At 44.4% G+C, this 13,679-nt stretch overlaps 1 protein-coding gene across 4 annotated transcripts in view; it reads left to right on the top strand.

Moving 5' to 3' along the window:
• greb1 (growth regulating estrogen receptor binding 1) overlaps positions 1–13,679 on the top strand; it is a 396,947-nt gene that overhangs the window by 231,906 nt on the left and 151,362 nt on the right. For all 4 annotated transcript variants that reach the window (XM_070885003.1, XM_070885002.1, XM_070885004.1 and 1 more), the window contains 4 exons: positions 1,795–1,932; positions 4,059–4,244; positions 5,631–5,981; positions 9,459–9,587. In XM_070885003.1, the coding sequence (XP_070741104.1) occupies positions 1,795–1,932; positions 4,059–4,244; positions 5,631–5,981; positions 9,459–9,587 (804 nt within the window). The remainder of the gene's footprint in view (positions 1–1,794; positions 1,933–4,058; positions 4,245–5,630; positions 5,982–9,458; positions 9,588–13,679) is intronic.

The raw sequence follows: 13,679 nt of genomic DNA on the forward strand, positions 1-13,679 counted from the left end.
TCAGTGACTAGTGGAGTGCCGCAGGGCTCAGTGCTGGGACCCCAGCTATTTACAATATACATTAATGATTTAGATGAAGGAATTGAGTGTAATATCTCCAAGTTTGCAGATGACACTAAGCTGGGTGGCGGTGTGAGCTGTGAGGAGGACGCTAAGATGCTGCAGGGTGACTTGGACAGGTTAGGTGAGTGGGCCAATGCATGCCAGATGCAGTATAATTTGGATAGATGTGAGGTTACCCACTTTGGGGGCAAAAACACGAAGGCAGAATATTGTCTGAATGGCGGCAGATTAGGAAAGGGGAGGTGCAATGAGACCCGAGTGTCATGGTTCATCAGTCATTGAAAGTTGGCATGCAGGTACAGCAGGTGGTGAGGAAGGCAAATAGTATATTGGCCTTCATAGCTAGGGGATTTGAGTATAGGAGTAGGGAGGTCTTACTGCAGTTGTACAGGGCCTTGGTGTGGCCTCACCTGGAATATTGTGTTCAGTTTTGGTCTCCTAATCTGAGGAAGGATGTTCTTACAATTGAGTGAGTGCAACGAAGGTTCACTAGACTGATTCCTGGGATGGTGGGATTGACATATATAAGGAGAGACTGGATCAACTGGGCCTTTTTACATTGGAGTTTGGAAGGATGAGAGGGGATCTCATAGAAACTTATAAGATTCTGACGGGACTGGACAGGTTAGATGTGGGAAGAATGTTCCCGATGATGGGGAAGTCCAGAACTAGGGGACATAGTCTTAGGATAGGGGGTAGGCCATTTAGGACTGAGATGAGGAGAAACTTCTTCACTCAGAGAGTTGTTAACCTATGGAATTCCCTACCTCAGAGAGTTGTTGATGCCAGTTCATTAGATATATTCAAGAGGGAGTTGGATATGGCCCTTATGGTTCAAGGGATCAAGGGGTATGGAGAGAAAGCAGGAAAGGGGTACTGAGGGAATGATCAGCCATGATCTTATTGAATGGTGGTGCAGGCTCGAAGGTCTGAATGGCCTCCTCCTGCACCTATTTTCTATGTTTCTATGTTTTATTAATGTGACATTTGAGTCAGTACGATGTAGGTGTCACCTGTATTTTAAATGTTTTTTTTCTAGTTGCGAAGTGTAACAAAAGCTGAAGCTTTCAAGTGTGAGATGCGATGGTCATTTTTACTGGCTCTTGGGATGTGGGTGATGCTACTAACAACACATTTAATGCCCATCTGTAGTTGTCCTGAGAAGGGTGTTCTCTGAACAATTTCCTTCGTTCTAGTGATCGTGGTTCCACAGTTATGTGTCTGCACCCGTTCCATTCTGTGCATAGCACACTGGGTAATTACAACTCCCAGATTGTATCAGTGTCAATGCCTGCATCCCTCTGATAGACTACAGCTCTCAGAATGCACATTAAGATTGCTTCTCTCTCTGCTCCATCTAATACTTCACTGGGTGGGTAGGATGGGCTTACAAATAAGAAATGCTAGCTTGTTGTGTGATTGGCCAGTCCTGCTGTTAATCACACGATAAATTCTGATATTTTGAAGATATTTTCTGATTGGGCAAACAGCATTTTTTGTCCTGCATGCATCTTTCCGTTTGGAAACCAGATCCAAGGCAAAAATATTTCATCAAGCTTCTGCCATCACAGTTTGCCAAATTCCTACCTCTGCACTATTTTAACATGTCGGCCTCCATTTATCTTGTATTATGGTCCCGTAGTTTTGAAAGGTACCTTTGCATTGCATACTGGACTACCCATTGTTCATTAATATTTCATGAAATTCATTGTTTCCTTTTGCCAATTGCAGACATTGTGGAATTAGCTTGTATGACTCAATCCAGCCTTCTGGGACCAATTCCTTCTCCACTTACTGCCTCAGAGGAGCCTGTGGTTGTACCTGACAATTTGCTTAAAACCTGCAGGACCAGACCTGTAATTTTTAAAGGTAAATGAATATAGGTTAGACATTTCGGCCTCGGTTTTCACTGCGGGGTGGGGGGGTGGGGGCGGCGGCGTTGTAGTGGAAGGTAGGTTGCGTGCGAGTCCGGTAGCGGGTGGTGCACGGACACAGGTCGGGGACTTGGAGGGAGGGCCTGCCGATCTTCATTTCAATAAAACTTCCTGGACTCCTGCCCCGCACCTGGTCAGATTCACTACCTGGCCGGCGGGCAGGAGTGGGAATTTGACCATAGGATGCCACAGCTGGGGACCCGTGGGAACGGTCCCTGGCAATCACTGGGAGGTGCTGTTTCATGGCAATCGAGGTCAGATCACCGAGGGATGGGATTCCCTCACATTGTGCAACCGTGGGAGGCCAGGGCTGGGGTGCCCATGAACTCCTTGGGGTCTCTGAGTGAAGCACTCCACAAGGAGTTCAAAGAGAAGGATATTTTAAAAAAATTACCGTGACCTCTTCTGGCCCGTCGGCTCCTCCCGCCACATCTCCCGCCATGCGTGACTCCCCCGTCTTCATGTTAATATTAAGTTGTGGCGCCAATAACGTCATTGGGCTGTGACTTTTTCATCTTGCGTAGACCACTGCCTGCTTTTAGTGGGAACCTCGTCCAGGACCTGAATTGCCACCGTTAAAGCACATGGGATTGGGGGTAGTGTGCTGACATGGATTGAGAACTGGTTTTCAGACAGGAAACAAAGAGTAGGAGTAAATGCGTACTTTTCAGAATGGCAGGCAGTGACTAGTGAGGTACCGCAAAGTTCTGTGCTGGGGCCCCAGCTGTTTACACTGTACATTAATGATTTAGACAAGGGGATTAAATGTATCTCCAAATTTGCAGATGACACTAAGTTGGGTGGCAGTGTGAGCTGCGAGGAGGATGCTTTGAGGCTGCAGAGCGACTTGGATAGGTTAGGTGAGTGGGCAAATGCATGGTAGATGAAGTATAATGTGGATAAATGTGAGGTTATCCACTTTGGTGGTAAAAACAGAGAGACAGACTATTATCTGAATGGTGACAGATTAGGAAAAGGGGAGGTGCAACGAGACCTGGGTGTCATGGTACATCAGTCATTGAAGGTTGGCATGCAGGTACAGCAGGCGGTTAAGAAAGCAAATGGCATGTTGGCCTTCATAGCGAGGAGATTTGAGTACAGGGGCAGGGAGGTGTTGCTACAGTTGTACAGGGCCTTGGTGAGGCCACACCTGGAGTATTGTGTACAGTTTTGGTCTCCTAACCTGAGGAAGGACATTCTTGCTATTGAGGGAGTGCAGCGAAGGTTCACCAGACTGATTCCCGGGATGGCGGGACTGACCTATCAAGAAAGACTGGATCAACTGGGCTTGTATTCACTGGAGTTCAGAAGAATGAGAGGGGACCTCATAGAAACGTTTAAAATTCTGATGGGTTTAGACAGGTTAGATGCAGGAAGAATGTTCCCAATGTTGGGGAAGTCCAGAACCAGGGGTCACAGTCTAAGGATAAGGGGTAAGCCATTTAGGACCGAGATGAGGAGAAACTTCTTCACCCAGAGAGTGGTGAACCTGTGGAATTCTCGACCACAGAGGTTGTTGAGGTCAATTCACTAAATATATTCAAAAAGGAGTTAGATGTAGTCCTTACTACTAGGGGGATCAAGGGGTATGGCGAGAAAGCAGGAATGGGGTACTGAAGTTGCATGTTCAACCATGAACTCATTGAATGGCGGTGCAGGCTCGAAGGGCCGAATGGCCTACTCCTGCACCTATTTTCTATGTTTCTATGTTAATTATACAGTGGTTGGGAATGTGGTGGGTTGGAGGCGGGATTTGGAATTTCAAGATTTTAATCCACCCTTTCCTGCCCATTGGGGTGGAGATGAGGGGGTGGGTGGAGGGGGGGGGGTGGTTAAAATTGATGTCACACAGTTCAGTCTATAATTTACAAAGTACTCATTATCTTCTAGTCTGCCATGCCTACCAGCATGAGTGTCAATTCATTTACTAAGTGGAACTTTCTGGAGAAAGAAATTTAATTGCAAATGCCACTAAATCTGAATAATGCCTATAGTGAAATCAGAATGAAATAATTAATGGTTGTGAAAAGAATATATAAATGTAATAATTTCATTTTCTAGGCCATGGCAGCTTTCCTCACCTTTGTGGTAATCTGAATGATATAGTGATCAGCCCACTGCTGCAGAACTGCTACAGAAATACTCAGTCTTTACCCAGAGTATATGAACAACATAGTACATCTGTGACTACTGTATTGTCTGTGGAGATGCAAATCTTACTAACAGTATACTACCTAGTTCAACTTGGTAAGTGTTAACTGGTTGCTTTCTGGTTCATAAAGTTTGTTCTAGAGTCAGCAAATGTTTCACATAGTTGAGTTTTGTTATTTTGGTTCAAGCTATACTTTCTAGAACAGTAAATCTAATAAGTGCATAAGCTCTGGAATTCCCTCCTAAAACCCCTCTGCTTATGTACCTCTCTTTCCACCTTTAAGTCACACTTTAAAACCTACCTCTTTGAGCAAGCGCATGATCACCTGTCCAAATATCCCTTTATGCGGCTCGGTGTCAAACCTTGTCTGATCATGTTCCTGTGAAGCGCCGAAGGAGATTTTTTAGAATGTTAAAGGTGCTATATAAATGCAAGTTGTTGCAAAGATCAAGAATACCAATTTTTCTCATTTATATTTTTATTAAATTTTCATTATTTCCAGATTTTGTAATGGTCTTATCCTGAAATATTAGGAAGCAACAATCCTCCCTCCCATACCTGAAAGCAGGAAGTACAATGGCATAATGTAAGGGGAGATAAATATATTCATGTCCCATTTTAAAAAAAAAGACGTATTTATCTCGTGCCTTTCACAACCTCAGAACGTTCCAAAGCACTTTGGAGTCAATGAAGTACTTTCGGAGTGTAATCACTGTTGTAATGTATGAAATGCGGCAACCAACGTGCGCACAAACAGCAATGTGATAATGACCAGATAATCTATTTTTAGGTGTTGGTTGAGGGATAAATATTGGCCAGGACATCGGGAAGAACTCCTCTGCTCTTCTTTGAAATAGTGCCATGAGATCTTTACATCCACCTGAGAGAATAGACTGGTCCTTGGTTTAATGCTTCATCAGAGTGACGGCACCTCCAACAGTGCAGTACTCCCTCAGTACTGCATTGGAGTGTCAGCCTAGATTTTGTGCTCATGTCCCTGGAGTGGGACTTGAACCCACAAACTTCTGACAAATTGAGGAGCCTTTAACATCAACGTGGAGCGCCACAAATTGGGCATCTGAACCTCTGCAACTGATTTTCTGAACTGTGCTATGGTCAAATGTGGCTCTACACACTGGGGCAGGGGTCGCTCAATTCTGGGGCTTTATTGCCTTCCTGGTTTCATTTCACTTCGCATAACGTACATGCATTTTTCAGAGGGCTACTTATATCAGTGTAATGACTTGGTGCACAGTATGTTGCCAAACTGGAAAATTATTTCTTACCCATGCTAAGAAATTTGTCATGAAGCCAGGTGTCTGCAGGTCTTACATAGGCTTATTAGTATGAATTAAGTTACTCCATAAGGCTGTAAACCAGCTTTGTCTCATGAGCTTCACATTTCCTTTTTGTATTGGGAAGACTACTGTACATTGGCTCTTTATACTAATTGAAGCCTTATTTGTTTCATTCACTCCTAGCCCCAGATCAGGTGCCTTTGATTGAGGATTTGGAACATATATTGGTGAGAGCGTGGCAGGAATCTAATCTTACTGAATCCAAACAATACCAGCAAGCTGTTTCTCAGTCAATACCCTATGTGTCATCACAGACCTTGGCTGTCACCCCAAAGCAACTCACTTGGCTGGCCAAGTTAGCAGCCAGTTCCTGCAAGAATGTTGTCAGGATCCTTGATTCGTCAAATTCATTGGCGGAAGGCCTTGTAGAAACATTTAAGCTTCTCATTGAGGGGAAATTGCAAGGAAAGAATTTTGTGGTGATCATTTGCATCACTAAGAACCAAAGCACTGAGTCATGTGTGGTAGTAACAGGTCAGTATTTGAAATGTATCAAAGTTGCTTATTTATAAATGGAATAATTTATCTACTAAGTTTGAGCTTTCATTAAAGTCTATCCTCAGTTCTTGAACGTGTTGTCACCTCCCAAATCGGTGCCCATCTATTCCACAACTCCATTTTTGAACCCCTCCAATCAGGTTTGCTGATCCGCCACAGCACTGGAACATTCCTTCTCAAAGTCACAAATGATTTCCTATGTGACTGTGACCATGATAAACTTCCTCATCTTTCTTGACCTTTGACATGGTTAACCACACCATCCTCTTCCAACTCCTCTCTGTTGACCAGCTGGGTGAAACTGCACTTGCCTGGTTCCATTCTTATCCAGTCGTAGCCAAAGAATCACCTGCAGTGGCTTCTCTTCCCGCTTCCGCATCGCCACTTCTGGAGTCTCCCAAGGATCTATCCTGTCCAAATATCTCTATGTGGCTTTGTGTCAAATTTTGTTTGAAAGCACTCCTGTGAAGCGCCGTGGGACTTTTTACTAATTTAAAGGTGCTATATTAGTGCAAGTTGTTGTTGTAATGCTGCCTCGGTGGTACAGATTTTCAGAATTAGCACTTCAGGGCAGTTGTGTGCACATTGAGGCTGAGAGATCAGTACACCCCACACAGTTTTCTACAATTAAGGTGCAAATTTGGAATAAATGTCTCTCACCCAAATTTCTTGGTGTTCTCAAATGCAGCCTGTGTCACCTGGAGTGGTGGGGGTTGGGGGGCACTGAGGCGGCGTATCTGCAAAGTATAATCATTTAGCAGATAAGAAAACGACTTGCATTTATACAGCACCTTTCACAACCTAAGTGAGTCCCAAAGCCAATTAAGTAATTTTTGATCTGCAGTCTACACTGTTGTAATGTAGGAAACACGGCAGGCAGCCAATTTGCAGACAGCAAGGTACAACAAACAACAGTGAGATACATGAACAGATAATCTGTTCTTAGTGATATTGGTTGAGGGATAAATAATGTCCAGAACACCAGGGAGAGCACGCCTGCTCCTCTTCAAAAAGTTCCATGGGATCTTTTATGTCTACCTGAGAGTGCAGATAGGGCCTTGGTCTAACATCTGATCCGACGGACTGTGCTTCCGACACAGCATCGCTCCCTCAGTACTATACTGAAGTGTCTGCTTGGATTATATACTCAAGTCTCTGGAGGAGATTGCCTTCCTCAACTACTGCAGTGCATTTACTGTTGGCGCTGTTAGGTAGAGAATTCCAGTCATTTCATCCAGCAATGGTGAAGAAACAGAACTATATATCCAAATCAGGAGGATGGTGTTTCACTTGGAGGGAAACCTATAAGTAATGAGGTTCCCATGACAATGCTGCTCTCGACCGTTTTGTTTCAAGGCCACAGACTGAGTGGTGTCATCAAAGTCAGCTTGGTGAGTTGCTGCAGTGCACTAGTCATCGAGGAAATCTCATTGGAACAAATGGTATTGGGAGTGCAAACACCAATGGCTAATTACTATTTTACCAGCACAAACTATAATCAACAGCATAATTCACCAGCTAGATAAGTACAGAGGAAAACTGTTAAATGAATAATGATTTTCCCAAATAATTTTCTTCGCTTAACCTTTCTATTCTTTTATCCATTTTAACTGTTGTATCAATATTGGCAAGAAGCTAACAATGGAATGTAAACTGGATTGCATTTGCAGTCCTGTAAAAACGATCACACAGTTGTTCCAAAAGTGTATTTATATCATTTGCTTCATTAAAATATACACGTTACAGTGCAGCACAGCAAACTTACCAAACAGGACTGTGATACCAAACTGTTTAGCAATTTCATGCTGGAAATCTAGAAAACTTTCAGCTCATTCAGCACTGTAATTACTTTCACTGCAACAGCAAGAGAAAGAACCTTCTTCTTTAAAGGTGGGGTTTCCATTATTCACAGAGACCGAGACCTCGTGGCACTCCTTCACCCGATCTCCAACATTACTGTCTGGTTAGTTCTGAATCCAGAGAATTACATGCAAGGCAGCTGAGAGAGATTGCAAAACAGCCCATTACTGTCTGTGGAGTGCGACAACGCTCTTCGCCAAACAGTGAGATATTAACCTGTGTAGGTGGCCATTATCTCGAGAATTCTTGGGGGAAAAATTTGGTACCTTAGCGCCTCCAGTTAGCTCTTGGCCGGGGTGCTGAGGCAGTAGCAAATCCAGCGACGCATGCCAAATCTGGCCTTCCCTGTAATGCTGCCGCTACAAGATAACTCCGGGGACTTCAGCGCCAGGCAGATCGTGATGCTCACCGGCCGCCTAATCTGCAAAATTAATTGTCGCTGCCTGCCTTAGTGCCTCGCCCTGACAGGGGGAGGAGGTGTCAAGCTGGCTTCAGGGGCGTTACTTAAAGGGATCATGAGTAATGAGTTGCAGCTGTCTGGTTGGTGCTATTTCGCTGCTTCCTTGTCAGTTTGACATTGTGTAACAGTTGAATTCTATCATTTAAAGGTTGTTCAGTCTCCGGAGTGTAGTGGCTTCTAAAAATTTGTGATTTTTATTCTGACAACTTATCAAAGTGCTACACTAGAATGAGGTTCTGCAGCATCAATGAACCTCCCCTTTAAGAACTGACACGATCCTGTGGCAATGATGACTTGTGATTAGACTGCACCTGATATTGTTCAGCGCTTTGAGTCTAATGCCACTGAGCTGGGCCATTAGCATTTGATTTAGCGCTCCAATCCTTTCTTTGAGCAATGAGACTTAATTTTGCTGCAGTGTGAATCATTAGCACCTGGTGCTAAATTTCAAACTTTTCTATGAATGAATTTCTCCCCCCTTGAATGTTGCCCTCAGTTTGTCAATGCATCTTGCACTATTGCCACCCGTTTTACTGAAGCTGTTTTTATCTACAAAATGTAGGCTGAGACATGTCCCTTTGTGGAAGTAGCTGCCACCAGCTGCTCTCTCCTGGTTTAACTCAATACTCAAGGTCACTTACCAGAGTGTGGCTGCTGCTGTGTATCGGTAGCTACTTGGAGCAGAAATAAATGTATCTGTTGAATTAAAGGATATTGACTAAGGAGTCATTGATGAAGAAAGATTAATGTGTGTAAGGGTAAATAGTGGTGAGATATAGATATTAATTTTGAAATGTTATTCCCTCTGCATGTTTGCATCTAGGTGTTCACTTTTTATTCACCAATTTTTTGAAGTTCTGTTCATCCTCTGTTTTTAAATGAAAACGCCTGAATTTTTATGTTTGGGGGGAAAAAAACTGCAGTGCTCCAAGATGATGCATTTGTTTTCATTTGTTCCTGAATATATATGTTTCCAGTCATTCTTTGTGATTGTTAAAAATCCAGTTTTGTCATTTGATCCTAATTCAGTGTGAAAAGTATCTTTTGAAATTGATTGGTAAAGATATCTTTGCTGTGTAATTTATTTTAACCAGTGCCCAACATCCATTTACACAGATTTCTGTTCTCTGCAGGAAAACGTCAGGCCGGGTTTCTAGCAGAAAGAATGCTCAACCCAAAAGAGCATCTGAAAGAAATCAACTATGAGCTTGTCACTGGGAAAGTCGGGGCACTGGGAGCTTTCTTCAGCAGCCTTTGTCCAGGTAAAATACTGCTGTTGGCTGTTTCTCCCACAAAGCTATTCCCCAAGAGCTGGGGAACCTGATTTGGAAAAACAAAAACTTTTGCTTTCATTGCATTAAGCTTTTTCCAGTCCCACTTCTCCCTGAACTTACCTAATCTGAGGCAATATTTAACAACATCTGTATGTGTTGATGTCATGACAATTGATGCATGCACATTGAAACAGGTCTTTCTATTTCACACCAGCCTCCAATGAGCTTGGAAATGATGCGCCATTCTCAATAACCTAATATATAGAGGCCACTGCCCCAAAATCGATCAAAACTGAACTAGAAAATAAGAGAATCTTAGGAAGTCATCCATTATCCCGAGAGACCCAGGTGTGACTCTTGCTGCCGAATGGACAGACAAAAGAAAGGTCATTTCCCTGAAGGCTGTTAAAAGATTCATGTCTAAGTGAATCATTATAGTTGACTAGCACTAGTATTTTAGTGCTGCCAGCTGATTTAAATAAGTGGATTACAGAATCTCCCATGCAATGTGCTGTTTCCAGCAGTGCCATCAGCATGAGGTCGAAGGTCGCGTCTAAAGGATCGGTGCGCCGTTCTCGGGCTGTCACCTATTAACAGTAAAAGACTATGACATAGATGTCGTTAAACCGTTGCATGAAGAATTGACTGAAATATATTTTTTAAAAAGGGAAACATGAACCTCATGGTCACAAGTTTACTGGTGTAAATCGTGCAGCAAAGACTTCAATTACATTTTTAACTACAGACTTTTGAAGAACTCTTGGTGAGAATGTAGTGTTAAATCTTCCTTAATTCTTGGCCTTTAAAAACAAACTTCAAAACTTTGCATTTTATTTTAACAGTTCCTAAGAAGCTACATTTAAAGAGAAATGCAGCTTTGATTTTCTTTCCTGAGATTCTTGCAACTGTCGTACAGTGTAGTTTATTTTAAAAATATTTGCCATCTGAAATGTTTGACTGGCCAGGGGGGAGATTTGATGCATCTCAGTGGAAGCAGTTTTCACTCCAATTACATAGTCTGAGCTCTCCACAGTTACCATTTATCTCAGCAGCTGTTTACTGTACAGTTTATAGCTCACCGCCACTTTCTTCTGGCTCTCTGCTCTGTCAATGGCTGCACGCACGGGCGTGCTTTGGAGAGGGAGGTAAGAGGAGCGGCTTCGTCCAAACGCTGAGCGTGCGTCAATTCGGCGTTGCACGCTGATTGACATCACGCTCATGGTAATTAAAATTCTTGCACCGAGGGCAGGCAACGGCAACGCAGCCGACCTGCCTAATATTGCGGCTGCCGTGTTCCACGCCGGAAGTGGACAGAAGCAAAGTGGCTGCCATTTTTGCCGCTAAAGGTTCAAATTTCTGGGCCCTAGTCTTTTGTGGATACAGGAATACAAAAGTGATCGTAATTTGACATCAATTGACATGCTGTGTGGAAATTAAAATGTCACGATGTAGCAGTAGATACTTCTTTGAAATGAATGTACAGTTGGGTAATTTTTTAAAAATCCAGAATTAAAAGCTGCTGTCAGTAATGGTGACCATGAAACTATCGGATTGTTGTAAAAACCCATTTGGTTCACTAATGTGCTTTAGGGAAGGGAATCTGCCATCATTACCTGGTCTGGCCTATATGTGACTCCAGACCTACAGCACTCTTAACTGCCCTCTGAAATGGCCTAGAAAGCCACTCAGTTGTAAAAATACCTCTACATCGGCATCGACCTCGGCACCACTTTGGATACGACAATAGCACCCTGCAAAGTCCTCCTCACCAACATCTGGGGACGTGCCAAAATTGGGAGAGCTGTCCCACAGATTAGTCAAGCAATATCGTGATATAGTCATACTCACAGAATCATACCTTTCAGCCAATATTGCAAACTCCTCCATCACCATCCATGTCCTGTCCCACCGGCAGGATAGACCCACCAGAGGTGTCGGCAGAGTGGTATACAGTCGGGAGGGAGTGGCCCTGGGAGTCCTCAGTATTGACTCCGGACCCCATGAAGTCTCAAGCATGGGCAAGGAAACCTCCTGCTGATTACCAACTACTGCCCTCCCTCAGCTGATGAATCAGTACTCCTCCATGTTGAACACCAGTTAGAAGAAATAGGGGGTAGAAAGGGCACAGAATGCACTTTGGGTGGGGGACTTCAATGTCCATCACCAAGAGTAGCTTGGTAGTACCGCTACTGGCCAAGTCCTGAAGGACATAACTGCCAGACTGAGCCTGATGGTGGTCAGAGAAACAAAACGAGGGATAAACCAACTTGAAGTTGTCCTCACCAATCTACCTGTCACTGATGCATCTGTCCATGACAGCATTGGTAGCAGTGATCACCACACTGTCATTGTGTGGAGACTTAAGTCCTGTCGTCACACTGAGGACACCCTCCATCCTGTTGTGTAGCACGACCATCGTGCTCAATGGGACAGTTCAGAACTCAAAACTGCATCTGCAACACTGTGGGCCATCAGCAGCAACAGAATTGTATTCCATCACAATATGTAACTTCATAGCCTGGCATATCCCTCACTCTCTCATTACCATCAAACCAGGGGACCAACCCTGGCTCAATGAGCAGTGTAGAAGAGCATGCCATGAGCAGCACCAGGCATACCTAAAAATGAGATGTCAACCTGGGGAAGCTGCAACGCAGGACAACATGCATGCTAAAGAGCGGAAGCAGCATGCTGTAGACAGGGCTAAGCAACCCCACAATCAACAGATCAGATCAGTCCTGCCACATCCACTCATGAATGGTGGTGGACCATTAAACAACTAACTGGAGGAGGAGGCTCCATTAATATCCCCATCCTCAATATGACACAGTGCAAAAGACAATGAAGCGTTTGCAATCATCTTCAGCCAGAAGTGCCGAGTGGCTGATCCATATCAACACCCTCCTGATGTCCCCACCATCACAGAAGCCAGTCTTCAGCAATTCGATCCACTCCATATGATATCAAGAAATGGCTGAGCGCACTGATACAGCGAAGGCAATGGGCCCCGACCACACCCCAGCTGTCGTGTTGAAGACTTGTGCTCCAGAACTAGCCGCACCTCTAATCAAGCTGTTCCAGTACAGCTACAATCACTGGCATCTGTCCGACAATGTGGAAAACTGTCCAGGTATGTCTGTCCACAAAAAGCGGGGCAAATCCAATCCGGCCAATTACTGCCCCAATTACACTCAATCATCAGCAAAGCGATGGAAGGTGTTGTCGGCACTTGCTCACCAATAAGGACCACTCGGCTCCAGACCTCATTACAGCCTTGGTGCAAATATGGACAAAAGAGCTGAATTCCAGAGGTGAGGTGAGAGTGACTGCCCTTGACATCAAGGCAGCATTTGACCGAGTGTGGCATCAAGGAGCTGAAGTCAATGAGAATCAGGTAGAAAATTCACCACTAGCTGGAGTCATACCGAGCACAAAGGAAGATGGTGGTTGGAGGTCAGCCCCCAGACATCGCTGCAAGGGTTCCTCAGGGCAGTGTCCTAGGCAGCTGCTTCACCTTCCCTCCATTATAAAGTTAGAAGTGGGGCTGTTTGCTGAAGATTGCACAGTTTTCAATGCTATTCGCAACTCCTCAGATAATGAAGCAGTCCATGCCCGCATGCAGCAAGGTCTGGACGACATTCAGGCTTGGGCTGATAAGTGGCAAGTGACATTCGCGCCACACAAGTGCCAGGCAATGACTATCTCCAACAAGCAAGAATCTAACCACTACCCCATGACATTCAATGGCATTACCATTGCCGAATCCCCCACCATCACCATTCTGGGGGTCACCATTGACCAGAAACTTAACTGGACCAGCCACATATATACTGTGGCAACAAAAGCAGCTCAGAGGCTGGGTATTCTGTGGCGAGTGTCTCACCTCCTGACTCCCAAAGCCTTTCTACAAAGCACAAGTCAGGAATGTGATGGAATACTCTCCACTTGGATGAATGCAGCTCCAACAACACTTAAGCTCCACACCATCTAGGTCAAAGCAGCCCACTTGATCGGCACCCTATCCACCACCTTAAAACATTCACTCCCTTCACCACCGTGGCTGCAGTGTGTACCACAGCA

This window comes from Pristiophorus japonicus, chromosome 7, assembly GCF_044704955.1.
Source record: "Pristiophorus japonicus isolate sPriJap1 chromosome 7, sPriJap1.hap1, whole genome shotgun sequence".
Lineage (NCBI taxonomy): Eukaryota > Metazoa > Chordata > Chondrichthyes > Pristiophoridae > Pristiophorus > Pristiophorus japonicus.